Source organism: Delphinapterus leucas, chromosome 3 (assembly GCF_059928025.1).
Source record: "Delphinapterus leucas isolate spDelLeu-1000000601 "Yukka" chromosome 3, BTC_Dleu_Yukka2, whole genome shotgun sequence".
Lineage (NCBI taxonomy): Eukaryota > Metazoa > Chordata > Mammalia > Artiodactyla > Monodontidae > Delphinapterus > Delphinapterus leucas.
Window position 1 is genome coordinate 37,175,772 of NC_143131.1, and position 27,005 is coordinate 37,202,776.

General features: G+C 37.6%; 2 protein-coding genes across 15 annotated transcripts in view; one reads left to right on the forward strand and one right to left on the reverse strand.

The window, feature by feature from the left end:
* The first annotated feature begins 443 nt into the window (after positions 1-443).
* On the forward strand, positions 444-25,720 carry CCDC152 (coiled-coil domain containing 152). Its single transcript, XM_089908826.1, has 8 exons — positions 444-1,025; positions 2,745-2,850; positions 9,576-9,644; positions 13,676-13,740; positions 17,135-17,237; positions 21,851-21,978; positions 23,767-23,850; positions 24,444-25,720. Exons 1-8 carry the CDS (start codon positions 939-941, stop codon positions 24,591-24,593), a joined length of 792 nt encoding a protein of 263 aa, XP_089764952.1. The 5' UTR covers positions 444-938; the 3' UTR covers positions 24,594-25,720.
* SELENOP (selenoprotein P) overlaps positions 24,706-27,005 on the reverse strand; it is a 129,574-nt gene continuing 127,274 nt past the window's right edge. For all 14 annotated transcript variants that reach the window (XM_022598209.3, XM_089908822.1, XM_089908823.1 and 11 more), the window contains one exon: positions 24,706-26,126. In XM_022598209.3, coding sequence (XP_022453917.3) covers positions 25,545-26,126 — 582 coding nt within the window. In that variant the 3' untranslated portion in view covers positions 24,706-25,544. The remainder of the gene's footprint in view (positions 26,127-27,005) is intronic.

Here is a 27,005-nt window from a genome sequence, read left to right on the forward strand (position 1 = left end):
AACAGGTTACCATACAAAAATATGAAAAATATTCAATAATTGTATTGTCTACTCAGGCTGCTATAACAAAATACTATAGGCTGAGTGGCTTAAACAAGAGAAATTTATTTTCTCATAGTTCTGGAAGCTGGGAAGTCCAAAATTAAGGTGGCAGCAGGCTTGATACCTCACGAGGGCTCTCTCCTTGGGTTTCAGACAACCACCATCTCACTGTGTGCTCACAAGGCCTATCCTCAGTGTGAACATGTGGAGAGAAAACAAGAGCACTCTCTCTCTTCCTCTTCTTATAAGGCCACAATCCTATTAGATTAGGGCCCCACCTTTATGACTTCATTCCTTAATTATCCTTAATTAACCTTAATTTTCTCCTAAAGATTCTATCTCCAAATACAGTCACACTGGAGTTTAGAGCGTCAACATAAGAATTTTGGAGGCGACACAGTTCAATTCCTAGCAACAGGCAGACTACCAAGAAATGCAGCAAAAAATATTTGTGGCATGATAATTAAATATTATAAACATCTTAAATTGAGAACACCTATATTTAAAAGTCATGCATCAGATTTAGTAATGCATCAGATTTTAAGTACAGCCATACTGATGGCAAAGAGATGAGTGTTGAACAGTGGCATAATTTGTTTTTTGTGTAATAGGGACAAATAATTTCTACATATGCACATATCATTGCACTAATTTTAGATTGGTTTAGAGAAAACTTGGCTGGTGTGGGTGTGGAGAGGAGTGGAGAAGCCTTAATTCATTTGACCGTGGTTAATACTGGGGGTATAATAAAAATTCTCTGAGTGCAATGGAGCTCAAGTAGGTACTCCATGAGTGGAGTACAGAAACTTTAGTATTTGAGCTATTACCACTATTATATGCTTTGTATATTGTTTGTTTGTTTGTTTTAACACTATCTACTCTTCATTAGTTTAGATATGAATCAAAGCAGTGAAGGATGTATGAAAAAGATTAGCAATGTGAATATTGACAAACTTATAAATGACTTCTCACAGATAGAAAAGGTATGTAATGATATCAAACAGCTATAGAATATAAGGAAAAGTGGAACAGATTTTGCCAATGGAGGGAGTTGGGAAGAAAAAAAATGTACAAAAAAATAAGCAAGGTAAAAATAATGGAAATGCATTTTGCTAAGCCCCTCTCTCTCATTTTTAAAATCTGTATTTAAAACATGTGGTTTTGGCTCGTTTATACTAATACATCAACATGTTTGGGGGGCAAGGGAATGAATAATTGATACACTTTTGCTAAACTTAAAGGGGAAATACATGTGTAAGTACCCAGGATGTCCATAAATTCAAGAATGGTTTAGTAAGAATTGAAGTAGACTCAATCCTCAATCTCTTGCCATTATGACTAACTCTTAATTTTTTAGTCTTTCCTATTTTATTTGTTCTCTTTTGCTTCTCTTTTGCCTAAAAGCAGACTTGTTTAAACTCCCCCTCCCCAACTCTGGACAAATTACATGGTAGACCATACCCACAAGTATATATTAGGCTTTTTCTCTCCTCCTCTGTCTGGGAGAGGAGTAGGAATAGCTGTTGAGAAATGTAGATGGATAAATTAAAGACTTGGGAGGTGGATTTGTGAAACAGGAATAGGAGCAGGAATAATACCTACTTCTATTTTCTTTCCTTTTCTTATCATCCTTCTCTATTCCTTCTTTTCCTCTGTACGATTTAGTATTGCCATAATGAAAGAATTTTCGTGACAATGGGTATTTTGAGACATGAGCTTTTTTTCCAATGATGAACCTGGGTTTTCTTAACCAAGTGATTCTGACCAAAGTAAGAGAGAAAGAGAAGGAAATAAGCACTTTGGTGGGAGAAGAATTTGTACAAAGTATATGAAGATTAATTTGGAATTAGCTCTTATATTCTTAGACATTTTAAATAAGAAATATTGTTCATTTTTTGATGTTATAATGATATTGTGATTGTATTTTTGAGTCATCTCTTAGAGATGCATATAAATGATAATATTTATGGATGGAACAATATAATGGCAAGGAGTTGCTTTGAGATAAATTCAAAAGTGGTGAGACTAGGGATTGGGTAAAGGTATAGATGATACAGGACAGGTCATGAATTGATTTTTGAAGGTGCTTGAAGGATACATGGCAGCTGTTTCACTATTCACAAAGATATCAAAGAGATATGTTGAAGAATATTTATTCATTGTCTATAATAGCAAAAAGTGGGAACAGCACAAATCTTCCTCAGTAGGGAACTATTTAAATAAATTATATTCATGAATGAAACAATGCAGCTGTTAAAAAGAATGAGGCAGACCTTTATGTGCTTATGTGACATCATCTCCAAGAAAATAGTACTAAGTGGAACATCCAAGGTACAGAACAGAGTAAATACGACCCTTTCCTATAGTTTTATAGTCACAAAATATTTTGGAAATATTTATAAGGAATTGTTAATCGAAGGACTGGAGGTTGAATAGTTGGAAAGAAGGAGGTTCAAATTAGATCATATTTTTACTTTTTATAACTTTTCATAAGTGTTCATCTGTTTTAACTTTTTATCATCTTACTCTTTAAATTAAAGATAAATTAGAAAGTTGGCTTATTTAAGAATATATACCAGGCTTAATTATTAGACTCTCAGGTATTAAATGGTTTGTATTTTCATTAGTCTTCATATCTTTAGGTAAAAAATCAAAAGAGCAGCATTGATTTAGTGGTAATATGTATTCTGTTTCTTCTGTAGAGGATGATAGAAAACAGTGGAAAGAACAATATACTGGATATGCAGTTGGAAAAAGCTAACTGTTTATTGAAAGTAATGCAAACAAAGGAGGTCGCAATTAAAGAAGGTTAGTTCTCTGCTGCCTACAGAAATAGTAATTCTAATGAGTGTGCTTTTTGCTGTAACAGTGATTTTACATGTGTAAAATATTTTAAATTCACATAGAACTTTCCAGACTATCATTTCATTTTATCCTTAATATAAACCTGAAAGACAGATAGGACTGGTATTACTATTCCACCTTGGTAATGAAGAAACAAAAGAAGGTAATCTGGGGCTTCCCTGGTGGCGCAGTGGTTGAGAGTCTGCCTGCCGATGCAGGGGATGCGGGTTTGTGCCCCGGTCCGGGAGGATCCCACATGCTGCGGAGCGGCTGGGCCCATGAGCCATGGCTGCTGAGCCTGCGCGTCCAAGAGCCTGTGCTCCGCAATGGAAGAGGCCACAACAGTGAGAAGCCCGAGTACCGCAAAAAAAAAAAAAAGAAGGTAATCTGTCTGAGTCCAGTCAGCTAAGAAATGGCTAATCCAGGGACTTCCCTGGATTTGGCGGTACAGTGGTTAAGACTTCGCCTTCCAACGCAGGGGGTGCAGGTTCAATCCCTGGTCGGGGAGCTAAGATTCCCACATGCCTCGCAGCCAAAAAACCAAAAACATAAAACAGAAGCAATATTGTAACAAATTCAATAGACTTTTTAAAAAATGGTCTACATCAAAAAATCTTAAAAAAAAAAAAAAAAAAGAAATGGCAAATCCAAGGCTCAGTCCAGGTCTTCAAACACATGGAAAAAGTACAGTTGAATTCCTGCCTCACAATTACACCAGAAGAAATATGAGATGGGTCAAAAATTTTAGTGTTAAAAATGGGCTGTCCTAGTCTGAAGCTCTCCCCTCACTTCTTGGACGTCCACGCCATGCGCTCAACTGAGCTCCCAGCAGCCGCCATCCGCACTGCCTCTCCTTGCTCTATACCTTCTCTGTGCACCTATCAGCCCTCAGGGAGCCTGGGAGCCTGGGCACCCAGCCTGGCACGGTGCTACTCATTGAGAAAAAGGCATTTCTCTGCGGCACGAAGGTCTGAGACTGCACTCAGATGAACCAGCTGCAGTGGAAACTTTGCCCCAGGCCTGGTAGTGCTGGGCTTCCCATGCAACCCGTTCCAGGCATCAGGAGAACACCAACTACCAAGAGAGCCTGAATTCCCTCAAGCTCATCAGAGATGGTCACGCTTTTCCAGAAGTGTGTGATGAATGGCATGCAGATGCACCTGCTTTGCATCTTCCTGTGGAAGGCCTTGCCCTAGCCCGCTGACAACCACTGTTTTCAACAGATTCCAAGCTCATCACCTGGGCTCTGTGTGCTGCAACGCTGTTGCCTGGAAGTTAGAGAAGTTCCCCCAAAGGTGTGTCTGTGCCCAGCATGGAAGCCCTGCTGTCCCAGGAGCCCAGCTGTGCCTAGGGCTCCCCTCCTACCTCTGCTGCTTGCCAGTCACAGTGCTGCCCTCTGTGGGGGTCTCGTCCATAAGGTATTTCCTCTACACCTGCGTGCAGAAGCCACCTGATAACCAGGAAGATCCCCCTAGACGGATGCTAGTCCTGTGCATCCCAGTCTTCCCTTTGCCAGACCAAGGGTCCTTACTAATAAAGAGCTGGGCATCAGAAAAAGAAAAAAGAAGAAGAAGCTGTATACATATAATTCCTCACTACGTCAACTGAGAGGGCATAAAATCAGTAGGAACAAACGAACCTAGCACCAAGATCTTGGTTTCTAATACCTTCTTATAATAAAAGGAACCAGGGCTCCTTGAAGAAATGGTTGATTCTAAGACTGGGGCAAGAAATATATAAGATGAGTCTAAAGCATCTTGTAGTACCAGAAAATAAGAAAGTGCTCAAAAAGAAAAAAAAAAACTCCACAGTGATAGGGGTATGTTAAAGGGATAAAGGACCCAGGTGAAAAAGTTCTCAATGACCAAAGCTGGAATGATTTGAGCAACAAAATAGATAAAGTAGTATTGGATTATAACTCAAAGTATATAATAAATATCCACGAGTACATACTGATAAAAATAAATGATTAAATAAATAAATAAATGGGATGAAGAGATAAATCTCTGCAGAATTCCAAATAACTTATGTAAGTGACTTGGCCTCAAGGAAGTATATCATAACACCCCACTCATCAGGTGTGGGCTGTGTATAGTGACTTTCTTCACTATAGGGAAACATACAGAATGGAAAAGGAGGTGGTGGAGAATAACTATATAGTGGAAAACTCTGACATACACGACCTAAGGCAAGTAATCAAGGTCAACTTGGTGTAATGTTGATAGTATATACCTTTGCTATGATGTGATGAAGATGGCACTCTACCTCTATGTTCTTCCCCCCCATAACCTCATCTAATCATGAGATAAGCATCAGACAGATTCACATAGAGGGACATGCTACAAAATACCTGGCCAGTACTCTGCAAAACTGTTAAGGTCATCAAAAACAAGAAAACTCTGAGAATCTATCACAGCAAAGAGAACCCAAGGAAGACATGACATCTAAATGTAATGTGGGGCTTCCCTGGTGGCGCAGTGGTTGAGAGTCCGCCTGCCGATGCCGGGGACACAGGTTCGTGCCCCGGTCCGGGAGGATCCCACATGCCGCGGAGCGGCTGGGCCTGTGAGCCATGGCCGCTGAGCCTGCGCGTCCGGAGCCTGTGCTCCGCAATGGGAGAGGCCACAACAGTAAGCGGCCCGCGTACGGCAAAATAAATAAATAAATAAATAAATGTAATGTGGTATTGTGGATGGAATCGTAGAACAGAAAAAGGACATTAGGTAAAAATTAAGAAAATCAGAATAAAGCATAGATTTTAGTTAATAATAGTGTATCAACATTGGTTCATTAATTATAGCAAATATACTGTACTAAAGTAAGATGTTAATAATAGGGGAAACCAGGTATAGAATATTTGGCAACTCTCTGTAATATCTTCCCAATTTTTCTGTACATCTAAAACTGTTCTAAAAAATAAAGTTAATTAAAGGTCAAAAAATGAAGCCACAAAAAAAAAAAAAAACTAGAAGAGAATATAGGGGGTTTTGTTTTTAAGAACTGAGAAAGCCTTTCCAAGAGTGACATCTACCAATGGATATCTGGTTAAATAAATTATGGTATGTTTATTTAACGAAATACTATGTAACTGATAAAAAAATGAAGTACCATTATATGATATAACATAATCTCCCACATATAGTAAATGAAAACAACAATGTACACAACAGTATATTATCATTTTTATAAAAATATATATTAATGCACACACAAACACCCTCTCCCCTATATATTTGTATATCTCTGGAAAGATAAACAACGTCCCGGTAACAGTGCTTGCTTTGAGGGGAAGGAAACTGGTTAGTTTTGGGGCAGAGATTGGCGAGATAGTCACTTTTCACTAAACTTGTGTTTCATGTGTATGTATTACTTGAAAAACATAATCAAATACTTCTTTAAAATCCAGTTATACTTATTCTAAATCTAATGGCCTTTTTGCTGAATAATACGCAGTAGAAGTGAAAGAACAAGTGAGAATGATATCTTAGAAAGCAAAATGTGTACTAATTCACTTAGAGAGGAAGAACAAACTACATATAATGATTGGACTTGTTCAACAATAAAGAATGATATTTTATTTTCTTCACTTGATACCAGATAAACAATGTCTTTGCCAGCTCAGGATGGTATAATATTGATATTGAGGATCATATACTATTAAAAAAAACCTTTTCATACATAATTGTATTTAATATTTACAACTGCTTTATGAAATAGATATTAATGCCCAAATTGCTTGTTAATGATAGAGCCTAAATGTGACCTCAAAATAATCACTGATTTACTAAATTATACAGTATGAGCAGTAGCTTAATATTCAGAGCTCTAGTTTTTAAGAATTGGATAGGATAGTATACTTCAAATTACACTGTAAAGTCCAACAGAAATGATAATGCCGGTAACGATTTGCAAAGAGAATTAAAAGCTATTATTCTAAAATAATGAATGGTATTCTATTGATACCTTTTGAAGAATTCCTTATTGAGCCAGTTTCCTTTGTTTTTTTAAAAAAAAAAAGGTGTGTTGAGAGAGCCACCTTGTGTTCTAAATTTGAAAATACACATTTTGGGAACATTCAGTATACTTTCAGTTTCAGGGCTCTGTTTTCAATTTGCTGATTACTGAGGTACCATGTTTCATAAATGCTGGATTCATGCTTTTAAAGGCATAAAGACAAGTGATGGCAGGATCTGTGCCTCCATTTTTAATTGTAGCAGCTGATACAGTACCATACAGGAAGTAGGTAATGTCAGTTGTCACTAACCATCATTCTATTACTGAGAAACAGCAAGAGAAAAAAAACGGATGATGGTGGGAACTTTGTCTGAGCTGGTGGTGGGGAAGGTAGAGGGGGAATGGGGAGGAGTAGAACCTTATACTTGCATAAAGATTTTAACTTCTACAAAATACTTTCATTTCTATTAGTGTAGTTGAAAAAAGTACATAGAGACTGAGTGCAAGACCTCTAACTGAAAGGTGAAGTTTTGAATTCTCCCCTCACAGTACTGGTTCTTTCAGTTAGTTAATAAATACAAAAACTATTGAACACCTATGAAATAGTTACCACTTTAGAAGCAAGGAACATCAAAATAAATATCTTTACCTGAAAGAGTTTACTATCTAGTGGGAGAAACCACAAATAACTAAAATGTAATGTGAACAATGGAGAAAAGCAATAGATACAAATTGTTATGGGACACAGAGGAGAGAAATAGTAACAACAACAAAAACAATGTTGAATATTTGTGAGTGAATTTAGAAAGTATATTTTTTCATTTGTTTGTCAGAACAGTCTAATGTATGAGAATAGTAGCTTACCCAGAGTGTCATAGCTACAAAGTAAAGAAAACTCTAATCTGGTTCCTCTGATTCCAAATTTCATGGTTTCATCAGCATATCCTACAATGCCTGAGGAAGTACTGAATTAAGAGCACAGGATTTGAAATGCGAAAAACCTGTGTTCAAAACTAGACCTTCCATATACTGTGGAATCTTTGTTAAGTAACCAGACCTCTATGGGTGACTTCCTCCCTTTGCAAAATCACAATAATTATACCAACTTCTCAGTATCAGATGGAATACTGATTATGATGTTTATAATGTACTTAGTGTAATGCCTGGCAGGGTAAACATTCAATAATAGTACTTTATTATACCTAGACAATTTTTATTGTTAGACACAAATGTGGTATTTAATATTTAACCATCAAAACAGATACCCAACTAAAATGGAAACTAGTCAGTGTGTCACACTAATGCATAGTGCCTGAATATCGGCCGTGGGCCTCTAAAACAAAAAGAAAGAGCCTAAGGTTCAATATTTATTAGCTGTTAAGCCAAGCACATAAGAATGAAATTGCCTTAATCTTTCTTTTTAAAAATATTGTTATTCTTTATGAAGTTTTCATCATTATACATTTAGCTAGTATAATTATAAACTTAAACTAGTACAACCTGGGTTTCTCAAATTTATAGTAAAAATGTGATAGCAATAACTATCACAGAGTCTGTCTCTGGCTCTGTTCTTGCCCCCTTTCCAGGGCCTCCCACCTACTCAAATTACTCTGAGGAAGTGGTCTTGCACTGGTCTTCTTGGTGGTAGTAAAGTAGTTAGAATCATTGACTTTGGTGCTGGACTGCTGGAGTTGATGTTGTAGCTCTACCATCTACTATTTATAACTTTGGATAATTTGCTAAACTTCTGCGTATCGATTTCCTCATATGTAAAATGAGGCAAATACTAGGACCAATGTCATAGGGTTAAGAGGGTTAAATGATTTAATATTTGCAAAGCACTTTGAATATCAATACAATATTATTTTCACACCACAGTTTCTCCACTTATTCCTTTCTTACTATGATATTGCCTGTCAATCAATCAATCACTTAACAAATATTTATGGAAAGACTATTATGGACCACAACTGTTCTAAGTACTAAGGAGAAATAGTAAAAAAGAAAACAATCCCTGCTATCCTGGAGCTTACAGCCAAGTGGACTGATTAAAGTTACAGAAGTTTCCACCACTGTTGCTACCATCAGCTGTTGCTGGTGATAACCAAGGGTATACTGAAAGCTTATATGCACATGTCAGGGCACTAATGCTTGCAAAGGAGGTTCCATCTCCCATTATGCAAGAAGACATTGGCACCAAAGTTGCTGATGCCTTGTAACTCAGCACATTGAGTTTTTACTTTTATTGCTACTCCCTTGCTCTAGGACTCAGGCAAAGAGGACAGGTTAGAGAACAGTGAGGAAGAAAAGCATTATTTTCTCCCAAATGACACCTTCTCATCAGCTCTATTTTCGAACAGAACTTAATTTTCCTTGACTCTCTTTCCTTAGAATGTTCTTTTATGGAAAATTCACTTGGATACACACCTCATAGTTCTCCAGACATGTCCAAATGTGCCTTACTTCTAGGGCAGATGTTGCTAAGTCACATGGTGGGGAATCCCTACATACTGGGTTTATCGTGCCTTAGAAAACTCATTACTAAATCCTGGAGTGCATTTGACTTAAAGAGTGATTAAAAGGTATTTATTATATAATTTATTTTGAGATATCTGGTTGCTTTATTAGGTCTCATAATTGTCAATTAAATATTATTTTAAGTGTCTCAACTTTGAGATAATAATTCCAAAGTGAAAGCAAATAATATTCAAATAAATTTATCTTTTATGTTTTAGAATGTGCTACTCTTCATAATATGATAAAAGGGCTACAACAGACCATTGAATATCAACATAATTTGAAAGGTAAGTTAGAAAAAATAGTAAAATCTAAAAAAATAAGATATATTTCAGCACCTTTAAGAATAGAGAGTTTTCATAAACAAAACGAAAACACAACCCTCAGAATGGGAGGAAATATTTGCAAATGAAGCAACTGACAAAGGATTAATCTCCAAAATTTACAAGCAGCTCGTGCAGCTCAATATCAAAAAAACAAACAACCCAATCCAAAAATGGGCAGAAGACCTAAAAAGACATTTCTCCAAAGAAGACATACAGATTGCCAACAAACACATGAAAGAATGCTCAACATCACTAATCATTAGAGAAATGCAAATCAAAACTATGAGGTATCACCTCACACATGATCAGAGTGGCCATCATCAAAAAATCTACAAACAATAAATGCTGGAGAGGGTGTGGAGAAAAGGGAACACTCTTGCACTGTTGGTGGGAATGTAAATTGATACAGCCACTTTGGAGAACAGTATGGAGGTTCCTTAAAAAACTAAAAACAGAACTACCATACGACCCAGCAATCCCACTACTGGGCATATACCCTGAGAAAACCATAAATCAAAAAGAGTCATGGGGGGGGCTTCCCTGATGGCGCAGTGGTTGGGAGTCCGCCTGCCGATGCAGGGGACACGGGTTCGTGCCCCAGTCCAGGAAGATCCCACATGCCACAGAGCGGCTGGGCCCGTGAGCCATGGCCACTGAGCCTGAGCATCCGGAGCCTGTGCTCCGCAATGGGAGAGGCCACAGTAGCGAGAGGCCCACGTACCGCAAAAAAATAAAAAATAAAAATAACATCATTATCTACATGGAAAATCTAAAATATTCAACAAAAAAAAACTTCTAGAACTAAGTGATTACAGCAAGGTTGAGCTATACAAGATTAATATACAAAGGTCAATTGTTTTCCTATATACTAGCAATGAACAAGTGGAATTTGACATTTAAAACACAGTATTTGGGGCTTCCCTGGTGGTGCAGTGGTTAAGAATCCGCCTGCCGGTGCAGGGGACATGGGTTCAAGCCCTGGTCTGGAAAGATCCCACATACCACGGAGCAACTAAGCCTATGCACTGCAACTACTGAGCCTGTGCTCTAGAGGCTCTGAGCCACAACTACTGAAACCTGCGCACCTAGAGTCCATGCTCTGCAACAAGAGAAGCCACCACAATGAGAAGCTCACACACCAAAACGAAGAGCAGCCCCCGCTCGCCGCAACTAGAGAAAGCCCATGCACAGCAACGAAGACCCAACACAGCCAAAAATAAATAAATAAAATAAATTTTTTAAATTAAAAATAAAAAATAAAACACAATATTATTTACATTAGGACCTCCCAAAATGAAATAGTTAGGTATAAATCTAACAAAATATGTATAAGATATATATAAGAAAAACTACAAAACTTTGATACAGTAAGTCAAAGAAGAACTAAATAAATAAAGAGATAGTCCATGTTCATGGAAAGGAAGATTCAATATTGTCGAGATGTCAGTTCTTTCCAACTTGTTCTATAGATTCAAAGTGATCCCAATCAATATCCCAGCAAGTTACTTTGTGAATATGACAGAGTATGGACAATACAGAACTTGGAATTATTGTTATCCAGGTCTAATGTCTCATTCAGTCCTGTCACTGATCCCAGTTGGGCACTGAACTCAAGTCCTGACCTCTATCTCATACTGATTCCCAGTTCCAGTCCTGGCTCCAATCCTACTTCTGGCCTAATTTTAGCTCTGAACACCTTTAATGTCTGGCTCAGGTAGAGATCCTGACTCTATTTTGAACTCTCACCATGCACTATACCAGGATTGGCTCTTTCCTGATATAAGTATATCTGATTTTCCTAAAAACACCTAGAGGTTAACAAGAGTGAATACAGAAAACTGTGAAGCACCACTCCTTCTCCATCATCCTTCATCAAGAGAAACATTTTGGTTATATACAAAAAATGTCAATTATGATAGGTGTGAAGCAGTAGGACAAGTTAAAGATGCAAAACTACATTTTAATTAATTTCATTTTTTCTTATTTAAGTTTTACATGGAAAGGCATTATATAAATACAACTGTGGTTCTTAATAATGTTGCTGAAAGCTAAAACCTCCCTTTCTTTCTGGCTTAGGATATCACTCATCTTCTCTTTTGACAGTAGTTTTGTTTCCCTCACCCATTCTGCAATACAAACTATACTAATCCTCAAATACAGATCAATCCAACCATACACTGTTTTACTTACATTGCTACAGCTACTGAAGGCTATTGGTGAAAAATCATACACTGCAGACTCCTTTTAATTTTTGAGGCCCAGTATCACTTATACCCTTAATTTATCTTGGCTTTTTAAATTTTCATCCTTTAAGCCCCCAACTTTAAATGTTTCTTTCTCTTTCAACCTACTTTACTTTCTATATCACAGAAAAAAATGAAAGCTGTCATGTATAAACTACCTCATTTCCTGTCATCTACCACCCCTTCTTCCCACTGCACTTCCTCCAATATATTCATACACAGGCATATCCTTCCTTCCTTCCTCATGAGCTTAGAAAAAAGAAAATCCTTCTTTTCCAAAGTTTATTTCTCTGCATGGGTTTAACTTTCATCTCTCTTCACCTCTCTCTTCTGGGATGTTGCATCTTCAGTTGTCTCTTCTTTTCTCTCTTTCATTTCCCTCTTTCTGTTGGCCATTCTTCTCAGCACTTAAACAACTCAGATCTCTCCCACCTTTTCAACAAACAAGACAAAGTTTTCTTGACTTTGGGTTTATTCCCTCCAGTTACCCTCACTCTTTCCTTTTACGATCGAATCTCAAGGGAATAGTCTGCACTCACTCTCTCCATTTCCTTACCTTCACCTAGTCTTCAACTTAGAGCAATTGAACATCTCCCAGAGTTTTCAGATTCAAAGTTCTTTCATTTTATCTTTTTAGTGCATTGATTGCCATTGATTATAACCCCCTTAAACTCTCTTTTCTTAGTAACACCCTCACCTGCGTCTCTGGACACTTCTTCTTAGTCTTCTTTATAGGATAGTCTTCCTTTGGCCACCTCTAAATGTTTCTCAGCCTACAAGAAATATTCTCCTGGATACCTCACGCATTTCAAACTTGGCGTGGTAAAGATCTAGATTCATCACTTCACTCCTAAAAATCTTCCCCTTTTAATTTTTCCCAAACCAATGAACAGTTTTCAACCACTCAAATCAGAAAACTAGAAGGCAAACGTTCCCTTTTCTCTTTTGCCTCTGCTATCCAATTGGTCACTAAGTCTCCTGTTAGTTCTATTATCTAAATAGTTATCTTTATTTTCCTTTTGTCTCCTACTGCCAGTGACCTAATTTAGGCTCCTGTTATTTCTTACTTGATCACTTTTTACTGATATCCATTCCTCTGGGGTCCACCCCCACCCCCATTCATCCTCTGCACTGCCGGATAATCTTTTTAACATGTAACTAATCATCTCACTTCACTGTAACCTATAAAATAAAATTCAAAGTTATTCATATAGAATATGTCTACCTCCTATTAGGCTACATCTCCAACCTATTTAACACATTTTCCTTAAAATTTACACTCCAACAATACTGTATTTGAATTGTAATTTTCCCAAATGTGCTATATTCACTCAAGCCCAAAGTCTTCTGTGCAGTTTTCTGTATCTGGAACACATTCCTCCAACTTATCATTTAAGTCTCAGCTCAAGTGGTTCCTCTTCTACAAATCCTTTCCTGACTTCAAGCTGACCTAAGCTTTTCTTCCACAGCTCCCCGCCATATTTCAGACACACTGCCATTACAGAGCAACTATCATAGCATATCATAACTATTTACACATCTGTCTCACCACTAGGCTGTAAGTTCTTTGAGGAGAAATAATTTTTTTGTTTCAACATTCCCAATGTCATGCACAGAGCCTGGTGTGTAGTTGATGCTGTATGCATGTGTTGAATACATACATGAATGGAAACTTGAAATGTTAAACATATTCCCATATTAATTTAAAAGTTCTATATATTAGGATACTCACTGATGTTTTTTACACAGGTGAAAATGAACAACTAAAAAGAAATGCTGATCTTATGAAAGAAAAGTTAAAAACTCATGAACAGGTGAGTTTGTGTGTCTTCATATTCAATCAGATCCCTGTGGAGCATTGTCTTCCCAAATTAGAAAATAAAGTAGTTTTTTTCATTAATAAAGACAGCCAAGGGCTTCCCTGGTGGCGCAGTGGTTGAGAGTCCGCCTGCCAATGCAGGGGACTCGGGTTCTTGCCCCAGTCCGGGAAGATCCCACATGCCGCGGAGCAGCTGGGCCCGTGGGCTATGGCCGCTGATCCTGCGCGTCCGGAGCCTGTGCTTTGCAACGGGAGAGGCCACAACAGTGAAAGGCCCACGTACCGCCAAAAAAAAAGACAGCCAAAATTTTTAGAGCAAATATATATGGGAGTGCCAGACTTTTTACTGTAGAATATACTCAATTAACACTTTAAAACTTTTTTATAATAAAGTGAATGTCTTAAATATTTAGAATTTGAGTAATTTATTGCAATTTTATTGTACCATCTAAATGAAGACAGCATTTTATGTGGATCACCAATTAATTTTCTCCCAAGGGCCAACATACCCTCTGCTATGTTTTCTTCTCTCCTATAAGAGCAGTGCCATGATGGCAATTACAGAACATAAAACACAGTACCTAGAACATAAAAGGTCCTCAGTAAATGTAAGTTCCCACCCCCTGCCCTGTGGGAAGTTTATTATGCTAATTTTTTCTCATCTCCTGAGAGCCAATATGTCAAACTCTGGCAGACCTAAGATTTCCAAAACTCAACTTGGATCTGTATCCAGCTTAGAATTTCAACTTGAAGGATCATCTCTGTTTCAATCTGGCTCTTCACTTGAGGAGCCTTTGAAGAAATACAGGCTAATTCTGTAACCCTTCCAGGGCTTCTGGGTCATACTCAGGAGTAATGAATGGCAACCGACTGTGCTCTTGGAAAATTTAGCTTCTCATCACCAATTCTGAAATAATTTAAATATCTCTGGATTATATCCCATCCTTTATTTTTCCTTTCCTCTGTTTCCTTTATTTTTCCATCATTTTCATATCTTGCCTCTAGAGTTCAACAATAAATGTGAAGTCAGGGTGTAACTGGGACAGAGCGAAAGGAGGAAAATTTTTGCCTCTTTTCTCTTCTAAAATGTCAAGTCATAGAATACTGCTTTATCTAGAATACTATGAATTTTCAGAGGGATGGGAATTACAGAGAAAATGCCATGATCCAAGATTCTGAACTTATTAATCGCTGTCCAAAGCAAACTAAAGATCACCTCAATCCAATGAAAATTCTCTAGTACAAAACCTCCAGGCACATCCAAAACATATGGAGAACCACTCCCTAGAAACAAACTTAGGAGTTACTTAACAGCCATATTTATGGAATATGTTAAGAATTATTAAGTTTTATAAGAACAAAAATATAACCAGAAGCTGTCCGTTGGAATTTAAAGTTCCCAGAAAGCAAATGAAAAGAAGGCAACCAAGAATAACTTGTTGGAACTTTGTCCTCTTAAAAAGAAGAAAGGATTGGACTCCTTGGGGCTGGCACAGGCTAAACTAAGGAAGAAGAACCTAATTAGATACAGCCTGGCCCCAGCCCAGACATTTAGGATAGCCGTATGCCTCAAGGCTGCAGTGAAAATCCTGGGTCTTACCAAATTAATGGAAACATTTCAGGTGGCAAAGTCAATGGGGAAAAGATACATAGATTTGTCTCTTGTGGTTTCCCAGGGCAGCAACTGCTTAATGCAACCACCTGAGTCAGGAGAAGTTTATGAAAGGCACTCTGTAGTTGCCCATCTAAAAATCTAGATACAAACATAGGAAAAATAGAAGTTTATGAGATTCACCCCTTTAGTCACCTGCCCAGCTTTAATCAAAGGCAATGGTTGGATATGTTCAGCCATTCCTGCAAGTTGCCTGGCAAAAAAACATAGCCCAAGTAGGACTCCTGACTATATCCCCTTGAATTTTTGATAATCTAGAGGAGCTATTCACTGGGTCTAGGCTAAGAACCTCTGACTTAATTCTTATTTGCACTCTCATTCATTCAAAATATATATATCAAGGGATATACACTAGGAGTTAGGAATACAACAGTGAGTAAAAACAAAGTCCCTGCTTTTATGGTGTTTAGAGATTTTTCTGGGCCTCTTGCCTTGATCGTTGTCTCTTTCTTACTATCCCACCTCACTTTTATTCTTCCTGCTTTCCTTTTCTCCTGCCTGTGAGTGGTTTCTCTATGTAGAAACATACCTCTGGAAAAATTGTAAATTTTATCTTTGGAGGATTTCTCTCTCAACACCTCTCTCAATGCCACTCTCCGTATTAGCATAATAAATCACTTCTATGCTTCAACAACCTAAGAAACTAACCTCAGGAGGCTGTTGAGCACTTCTCAAACCCCAAATTCATCCTTCTTTAGCCTCCCCATAAAACTAACCCTTACCATAGGTAATGCTTAACCTCCTTCTGGGAATTAGGAATGTTTATATAATTTTCAGAAAGAGAAATTCAGCCCACATTCAAAGGGATTCATCCTTCATTAGGGTAAGCTCACAGACCATCAAACAGTGCCTAAAGTTGGCTTTAAAATATAGCTTTGGCGCTTTTTTGACATATTTTAATGCTGTCATGGCATTTATTCATACAATTAAACAAAATATTTTGAGCATCTATGATATGCTCTGAATATAGTGATGAGAATTCAGAGGCAAAGATAAAAAATCATTGTCTCTAGGGCTTCCCTGGTGGCGCAGTGGTTGAGAGTCCGCCTGCCGATGCAGGGGACACGGGTTCGTGCCCCAGTCTGGGAAGATCCCACATGCCGCGGAGCGGCTGGGCCCATGAGCCATGGCCGCTGAGCCTGCGCGTCCGGAGCCTGTGCTCCGCAACGGGAGAGGCCACAACAGTGAGAGGCCCGCGTACTGAAAAAAAAAAAAAAGAGGGGGGGGCTTCCCTGGTGGCGCTGTGGTTGAGAGTCTGCCTGCCGATGCAGGGCACACGGGTTCGAGCCCTGGCCTGGGAAGATCCCACATGCCGCAGAGCAACTAAGCCCATGCGCCACAACTACTGAGCCTGCGTGTCTGGAGCCTGTGCTCCGCAACAAGAGAGGCCGCGATAGTGAGAGGCCCACGCACCGCGATGAAGAGTGGCCCCCGCTTGCCACACTAGAGAAAGCCCTCGCACAGAAATGAAGACCCAACACAGCCATAAATAAATTAAAAAAAAAAAAAATCATTGTCTCTAGATGGTCTCTATCTACTTGGACCAGAAATTGGTCCTTCTCAAAGCTGAGCATTCAAACAATGAACAATATCTTCCCCCTCTAGATATGATTATATACCAAAAATTAATATAAACTGAAAATTTCATCTTTCTAATTAATCAAAAGTTGTCTACACATACTCAGATTGAAGGATGAATGTATATTTTAATCTTTAGGAATATAAGAATAGTATTGCCAAACTTATGAGTGAAATGAAAATCAAAGAGGAGGGACATAAGACAGAAATAACAAAACTTTATCAAGATATGCAGAAAAAAGGTAAGTTTTAAAATTTACTGAATTCTAAGATACCATAAAACAATTTACACAGATATATAAACTTTTTTCAGTAATTGCCAGTATTCTGAATAAACATTGCCTTGACACATTTGAATTTAGTTTTTGTTCCTTTATATATATTTATGTGATATAAATTATAACACTTAGAAATTGGACTCATGGAGTTTGCACTTAACATTATTTAATGTGAAATAGTTAATATCATTGTAAAATTAATATAAAATGTATAGTTAACTTTGATATTTCTATACTCAGCATATTGAATATAATTTCACTAATGAAATATTCTTCCTTCAGCAAAGTCTCATGAAATTATGTTGAGAGTTAACTGGTTTCATAAAGGTATTAAAAACTTTCTTAATGAGCCTAGATGCACACCATATGCAAAAATTAACTTGGAATGTATGATAAGTCTGAATGTAAACCTACATCTATAAGACAAGTAGAAGAAAGCATAGAAGATAATCTTTGTGACCCTGAGTTAGCCACAATTTCTTAGAAAGAAACAAAAAGTACAAAAAATAAAGGAAAAACGTTCTAAATTGAACTTCTTCAAAACTATTAACTTCTGTCCTTCAACACTGTTAAGAAAATGAAAAGACAGGCCACAGACAGGGAGATAATACTTACAAATGCATAGCTGATAAAGGACTTGTGTCCAAAATCTATGACGAACTCTTATAACTCAATAAGAAGTCAAACAACCCAGTAAGGAAATGGGCAAAATATTTGGACACTTCCCCAGAGAAATATGGATGAAAAGTAAGCACATGAAAACACACTCAACATAATTGGTTAGTAGGGAAATGCAAATTAAAACCACAATGAGATACCACATTGCACCTTTTAGAACTGCTAAAATCTTCTATAAAACTATCAATACCAAGTGTTGGTGAGGATGTGGAGCTATTGGAGCCCTCATACGTTACTAGTGGGACTACAAAATTATAGTCATTTTAGAAAAGGGTTTTGCAGTTTCTTTGGGTTCTCTGAGAAGCAGGTGCCTAGACAGAATTAGACATTCAAGAGGTTTGTTAAGGCAAACATTTGTGAGGGTAGATAGGGAGGGAACTGGGGGAGACGGGGTTAGCCGTGGGTTTATGATACAGGTCTAACCTCTGTGAAGAAGAGAAGAAAGGAAGGTGTGTTGGGCAGAAGTCTTAGACTGTGACACACTTATAAGAAAGTTTCAGCAAAGTTGGGCCAAATTTGCCCATCAACCAAGTCCAGCAACTCTCAGGAACAAGTCTGCCTTAGTGTCCCTGCCAAGTTCAGTCACTGGCTAGGAGCAGCTCTTGGGAATCATGAGCTCAGCATAAACATGGTCATGAAGACAATGAGCCAATTATGTTCCCTGAAGCTGGAGATCTGAAAGATGCATTTTCATGGCCACAACTGTCCCCTCCTTATACTACACATACCTACTTCTCCATAGGAGTTCAGGTAGCAGGTTCTCCATGGTTCTTGTGGATGTTTCTTCCTCAGGAGAAACCTACAAGAGGGATTGTTGAAATGTTCTTCCTCCTAGGGACCTAACCGTGTCTTTTCAGCCAGCGGGTTCTAGACCAAAAACGTGGTTCAGACTGGGGAACTGAGCAAAGGATAATAATTTTTAACTGGGGCATGTACCCTCAGCCTCCTGTTCCTCCATTTGGATTCTTTTGTACTAGGTGTTAAGCAGCTTGGCTGCTCATCTATTAACTAACTCTACAACTGTCGAAAATCATGCCCCTTTGGCCGCCCTCTGACCTTCCTGCTCATTATGATAATTGTGGCCTCCTGGGTTTTGGCAGTTAAGCACCATCATCTGGCTTCTACAGCTTGGTGGGGGAGGGGGGACACCATCCGCATAGATATTAATGAGCCCAACTTTATACCCACCTCTTCTGTCAGCCCGAGCTTGCCGATGAGAGCAACCATTGAACTTCTTGGTGGTGCTGGTTTTTCTCTCACCAGCACATTCCTTGTGGTCTTGGTTAATAGTGTGTCTTCTGGGCCCTCCTAAGGAACATGATCTTTTGCTGAGTTATCTTGCCTCACATAACATATCCACTCAAGCATGCCAACTTTCGAGAGCCTTCTTATGCCTTTCTCTACTATCTGCCAGGGCATCTCAGGTATTCCCACTTCACTCAGCTTTGGCCAGGGCTTTCTCTAGAGGTCTAAGGCTACTCTAACAGAGTTTGTCCCATATCCTAGGTCCTTGCTAGGGTATTATGTCCCCTGTCCCTAAAGAGTATGTATCTTCAAGTCAATGAATTCTTGCTTACCTAGTCTTACTTTCAGTCTTCTTCTATCCAGCACCCTCAAAGTCCGTTCTCAAGGGTATTCACATGGCTCTTTCCAATACAACCTAGCTAATTCTTGCAGCTCTCTGGGGTATAATCACTTTCCCCCCTTATCAGCCCCAGCACTCCCCCAACCAGGTTATACTGCGCTTTAACCCTAGTTATTGCCCTAGCAGCCAAAAGAGGAGGGAAGGGCATCTTCTGAGAGGAGCCTCTGCAGCATCTTTCATCAGCTAGGTTAGTGCTAGTTCTTAACAGGAAAAAGTAGGTCTGCAATTTCCGAGCATTTAGGGGAGTTGTCACAGCCAGCATCCTCACAGGTGTTTATCCAGATGTTCCTATTTTTCAGGATCTTAGGTGTTCCCAACTAGGACCCTGATTTAGCATAGCACACCTGTTTTGGCTGAACATTTCAACATCTCTGGAGTTCTGCAACTTTAATGATTAGATTTTCTGTTGCTCAGCTCTACCTGCTCTTCCACTAGAGTTGGTGAGAGTCTGTTTGTAAGCTATCAAAGAGTCCCTCTGGCTCTCACACCTATTCTTTTTGTTTTGTTTTGTTTTCCTTTTCTCTTTTTTTATTTTTGAGGTTTTTTTTTATACAGCAGGTTCTTATTAGTTACCTATTTTATACATATTAGTGTATATATGTCAATCCCAATCTCCCAATTCATCCCACCACCACCATCCCCCCGCCTTGGTGTCCATACGTTTGTTCTTTACATGTGTCTCTATTTCTGCCTTGCAAACCCATTCATCTGTACCATTTTTCTAGATTCCACATATATGCATTAATATACGATATTTGTTTTTCTCTTTCTTTTTTTCTTTTTTTTTTTGCGGTACGCGGACCTCTCACTGTTGTGGCCTCTCCCGTTGCGGAGCACAGGCTCTGGACGTGCAGGCTCAGCGGCCATGGCTCATGGGCCCAGCCGCTCTGCGGCATGTGGGATCTTCCTGGACCGGGGCACGAACCCATGTCCCCTGCATCGGCAGGCGGACTCTCAACCACTGTGCCACCAGGGAAGCCCTGTTTTTCTCTTTCTGACTTACTTTACTCTTTACTCTAGACAGTCTCTAGGTCCATCCACGTCTCTGCAAATGCCCCAATTTCGTTCCTTTTTATGGCTGAGTAATATACCATTGTATATATGTACCACATCTTCTCTATCCATTTGTCTGTCAGTGGGCATTTAGGTTGCTTCCATGACCTGGCTATTGTAAATAGTGCCGCAATGAACACTGGGGTGCATGTGTCTTTTTGAATGATGGTTTTCTCTGGGTATATGCCCAGTAGTGGGATTGCTGGGTCATATGGTAGTTCTATTTTAGTGTTTTAGGACCCTCTATACTGTTCTCCATAGTGGCTGTATCAATTTACATTCCCACCAACAGTGCAAGAGGGTTCCCTTTTCTCCACACCCTCTCCAGCATTTATTGTTTGTGGATTTTCTGATGATGCTCATTCTAACCAGTGTGAGGTGATACCTCATTGTAGTTATGATTTGCATTTCTCTAATAATTAGCCACACCTATTCTTTAAATCGTTAAATTCTTGTTAACAGCTGTTTCTCATTATCCCTCAGTAGGATGTCAATTTAATTTAGCAGTAACTCTCCAACTCTACTGTCTTTGTGGGCATCGTTTCCATCTTTCAAATGCCTGAACTATTACACCTGCAAGGCATTCACCTCCACCAGGACATTTCCCCCAGATTACTTCTGGTAAAATCTTCAGCAATCAGACCCCCGTTGTGTACTAGGAACTTCCAGTACTCCATATACCACTAATGATGGCTTCCTCGTTTCTTACAAAGCAGTAAGTGCCCCATCATACCTGTTTTCTTGTGCTAGCTCAGGTCCTCCAAGGAGCCGACAAGATGGGAGTAGACAAAGAAATTTATTGGACAAAATGCTTATGAAGGGAAATGGTGAGGGAGCCAGAAAAAGCTGATGTAGTTCTAGAGTCATCCTGTAACTTGAGGCCTTCTATAACTAGGAACCCAGGATGTGTCCCTCTTTAACCATTAAATCTCCTATTTATTCTCTAGGCATTTAGAGAATATTATTCTCTAGATATTTAAGAGTACAAATTATTCATTCAAAAGCATTCAATGGGCAACCTTTGCGTCGCAAGCATTTTTCAGGGGCTTGTTAAAAATATATAAAAGCTACCCTGCATGTAAACAGTTTCTAAAATACATGTTTTTATTAATAAATTCCACTTTCTTGTAGATTGTTTAAAATTCAAAAAAAATCTTTTAAGATTTTTGAAATGTTAAGATGAATTTATGTTTTTATGCAGTTGAATTAAGTGAAGAAAAGAATAAAGAACTGATAGAGAAAAAGGAGGTGGAAATCTCAGAGTTAAATGCAAAGTTAAGAACTCAAGAAAAGGAAAAACAAAGTGAAATAATCAAACTACAGCTAGAGGTAAGTGTTTAAGGCTCTGCTAGATTTGAGGATGCATCCCTTAGTCTAGGCCATACTTTGGTTATTTGTCATCAGAGTGAGATAAATTTCAGGATTAGAAACAACCCTGTGAGAGGGCTTCACACATGCTCATTCTTCATCCATCACCTGCAATGCTTAAACCTGGTACAGTACAACTGTTAGCTACACTGCCTTTCAGCACTTGGCCTCAAGGTGGGACTCTTCAGTCATTCAAAAGGTCCTGGTTTCCAGAGAGGGTATTTTCCTCTGACAGCAGAGACAGATAACTCATATTACCTGCATTTTACAGCTGAGTCTATGCAGCCTTTTTAGGACGACCATTCCAGCTGTGGGGAGAGTGTTTCTAATCCTTAACATTACTCTCTCCTCAGCAGAAATTGTGGAACCCTGGTGAACTAACTGGAAATATCTTTTTCTTTATTTAAAATAAAAAAGAGACTAATTTGTTCCCAATAAATATGTAGAAATATAGAGGCAGACAAACCAGATTTTTTTAAAGGGACTTTAAATAGGGCATCTCAAAGGCTGAGGTTCCGGTTCTTGGGTCAAAAGCCTTCTCAGTTGGTTGTTTAATCAGATGTCAGAATCTCAAAGACATTGATATTTTGACAATATATTTGCCCTTTACATTTTTGTCTAGATCCTTCTAATCTCCCTTTCCATCATTCTTCCCTCAGCTTGACTCCCACTTTACCTTACGTTGTTAGAATTCACCTACTTAGTTAAGATAACCTAGTTTTCATGTTCTTTAAAGTTTGGTATCCTGAGGTGCTTGGTGAGATACAGTGTTGAAGATTCTATAATTATTGAGCAAAAGGGGACTGATGTTGACTTTTGAGGCTCTTTGATACTGTTCCTGCCTTCTGGTCAAGTGTACCCACAAACCACAGTGAGGGATGGATGGCCATCTGATATAAAATAGACTGTGTTTCAAGATTGGCCATCAACTTCTAATCCACTGATTGGGAATGTGCATTTTGTTTGCCATCCTGGCCCTGTCACTGGTCTAGCCCAAGTTTGTTGTTTGATATACAGAACTCTTTGCTATTTATCTTCATTATAACTATAATCCATTTCTCTCCCTAAACCAGAACACAATCTCACAGAGTTTATTCTTAGTTCACAGTGAGGCTACATTAAATTCAACCTGAAGGAAAAATTATAATGGAAGATTTTGCAAAATATATGACTGTAACAATGGCCCATGAGAATTTTTTTAACCCAATTCACTTTAATGCCAAACCAGCAAGAGTTCAAACTAAATCAATAAAATCATATCCAAATTCTACTATTTAGCCTCAAAGTTTCTGCAGAAGGGTATATGTTTTTCTCCCATGACTGTTGATTATACTACATATTCTTTACAAAGTACACTCATAGTAACATAAAAATATTTTTATCTATCTTTAAGTTAACTAGATTCTCAACCCTAATTAACTAGATTCTTAATCCTCCATGATGGAATCAACTGATGTCTTGAGAAAAAAATGATGCTGACCCCACCCCAGAATTTCTAAGGTAGTGTCCAGGTATTTGGTTCTTTAAAAAATCTCCCCAGGTAATTTTAAAATGCAGCCAGGGTTAATCTTGTTTGGGTATTCCTTGTTCTTTCTTAAAGACTTTTCTATCTTCTGTTATACAGTGCATACACTTGAATTACAGATTATATGTCTAAGGATACAATGGATTATACTTATATTTATAGAAACATTTGTTTCTAATTGTTTAACTAGAATGTTCTCAACTTTCTTTTTAAACTTGATTCAGTTTGATGCCAAACTAGCAAGAGTTCAAACTAAATCAAAATCATATCCAGATTCTACTGTTTTGCCACACAGTATCTACAGAAGGGTATGTGAGTTTTTCTTGCACAGCTGTTGCTTAAAAAAATTAATTCTCTTAGTGTGTTTTCATAAAGGTTATATTTACTAACAACATACTTAACAGTTTTCCTTAAAATATATCACACAATAAAGATATTAGATTTTTAATAATCTTTATAAGTCTCTTTCAATTTAAACTAGTAAATCTTAGTAGTAAATTAAAACATTAGAGAAGTCCTCTGACTCTTTGGACCATCTAAGGAATTCCATAATGTACTTTGAACTAAGGCTGATTTACTATTCTGAAGTTATTTAGATACTCAGATAGCAGATTACTTCTTGTTCAACTCCTTTATTTATGGTTTATAATTTCAAGCTATATAGGGAGAATGGAACAAACTAAAACAAATGGTGCTAATGTGTGTTTTTGTATCCTTGTACCAGTTTTACCCCATTAAATCCCACAAAAGCAAAATTATAGACCTTTCAAAATATGGTATCTTTTTTAATACCTACTTCTACTTAAACCAGAAGCATAGTTTTTGCTGTTGTTTTGTTGTTCCTTGTACTTAATCTTATTATTTATGAACTGCAATAACAAAATTTTTCTGCTCTCTTTAGAAGCTTCAGCATCTTCAAGAAGAAAAAAACAAGGAGATTGCAGTTCTTCGTAATACCATTCACGATTTAGAGCAACGCCTCTCTGTTAGCAAAGATTCTCAATTCAAACTTGCTGGCAAAGATTCTTACTTTAAGCGTAGACGGTTTTGAGTATGGAAGTAAATTCATTAGTTGCTATTTAATTTCTTTAAAAGCAATTGAAAATTCACTTCTATTGTCAATATAACATACTAAGTAATTACAATGAAAACAAAAAGACAGCTTTAAACTTCATTGAGTTTATTTAAACAAATGCACACTTTTGCCAATCGTGTTCTGCATTCTTGCTTAATAGTATTAGCCATAAAAAAGTTCAGGTTTATAGGACTTAGTTTACCTATTGAACCATCATTGACTATGGAAGTACTTTCTAAGCAATCAAGAGATAGACAACATTCTTTTATCATTTCCCATCTATCTTTCAAGACTGGCAATCTTAAATTTTAAAGAGTACGATACGATGCTAGACAAAGAAAGCAAGATATAAAGACTTCATTCATATGTGATAGTAAAAATCAAGATATGAGTCTTGGATGTAAAAAAAGTATAAATGGATATCTAAAATGTAATCATAGCAAAATATTCATGTATGAGTATTTCTGGATCTGAAAAGACAGAAATCACTTCTTTCTTTAAAGGTTTAATTTGTTAAAAACGTAAGATTAAAAAGACAAAGATAATATTGTTTGAGAAATAAGTAAAGAAAAAAATGGAAAACATGTCTTTGTTGTTCTTCCTCCATTCTAAGTTGCCGACTATCCAACAGAAACCCCTAGGTCATAGTTTATGTTTCTGTTCTCATGAATGCAAGTAGAATGCTGGAGAAAGAAAAAGAAAAACATATGAACCAAATGCTGCAACCACCTTTCAGCTGCCCTGTAATAAAAATATGGTTGGGGGTAAACATTTTTTGACTTAAATTTTAAAATGTGGAAGCCAATTTCTCCATGTGTACACAAATCCAATTCCTATTTTTGGATCACTATTAATTAGGTAGCTTATAAAAATGCTGGAGATGTAATTGTCTAGACTGACTTAGGCAGTACATCCGATTGTAAATGTTTAATTTGAAGGTCATTTTCACATTTCTGCCTTCTTTTCTCAGCTTCATTTGGTGCTGGCTTCTGTAGGCTTGAGCTGCTGACTTGCATGGCAGGCAGCTGGAGGCAAACGTCACTGTCAAGATTCAGTGACGTGCTCCTCCGCCAGGAGGCCCTGTCAGCTACATAAAGAGGGGAGGTTTTCTTTACACTGTCAGGTGACTGCAGACCCTGTTTTTTCAAATATCAAATGTCGGCAGTGTCAGCATCAGCTACTCAGAGCTGATTCTGAATCTTTGGGAAATTTTCAGAGTAACTGATTTATGCATCCACTTCGTCAGAGCTTCTTTTGTGGAAGAGAAAGTTGTAATGCATCTCAGTTCTCTGAGTGACCCTGTCTTTGGTGACCCCTGTGCCTATGGTGGCGATGAAGACCTGAAGGAGGGGGATGCTCAGGGTTATCTGGTGCTTCTGGTTTTGGATACTCTGAAAGATGACTGTTCTCAAGATGGTGATGGTGATGGTGATGGGGCTGTGGAGCCTCGGTTGTTTTTTCCGCAGTAGCCAAAGATACATTTTTACAGAAGTCTTCATCTTCCAGTGTCTGGAATAAATTTATAAATCACTTACCAGCAAATTTATAGATTTAGCAGGAATGCGTGAAAAAATGATTTGTAATGGTAACATATATGAAATTCAAACACTAAGTGATATGATTTGGTATTTTGAAGGTTTTGAAAAGTTATAAATTCCACTGGATTTTAGCATACAACTAATAAATGGTACATTTTTTGGTTGTTTCTGAATTACTTTTGAGAACTCAATAGTGTTTTATTAAAAACAAACAATTTGATATACGTATTGGTTCCAAAAAACCAATTACTATATTTCATTGATTCTACAATGTATTTTTTTCACATTTTAATATCTTTAAAATTGGAATGCATCCTACTATTGATAGTTTTATAGTATTGTTTCCTACTTTAACTGACAGCAGTTTTTAATAACACATAAATAATGTGTCATATAATTGGTGGCATCTAGGATGCAATGAAATAGAAAAACTCCAATTTGATTTGACATATCAGATAATACGATATATTATTTCTATTTACAGATGTTTGTAAACTTTACACATGTTATGAGAATTGTTTCTACCTTTGTTTCAATATACCTAGGTATATTTACAACTATTAGGCATTTGTGAAAATGCAGAATACTGAAAAAAAAGTCCCCAAAAATGAGGAATCAATATTGCTAACATTCATTAAGCACTTAGTATAAGTTAGACATTGAGTTAATACTTTATTTGCATTACTTCAGTCTCCTCATCTGTAAAAGCAGTAACATAACCCTCATGTTATTATTATGAAGACTAAAATGTGAAAAATGACATAACTAGAGTAATTAAACTGTTGAGCTTCTTAACAACTTAACTGATTCATTAAAATCTGAATGGCTTTCTTTAGAGTTGGGAAAAATA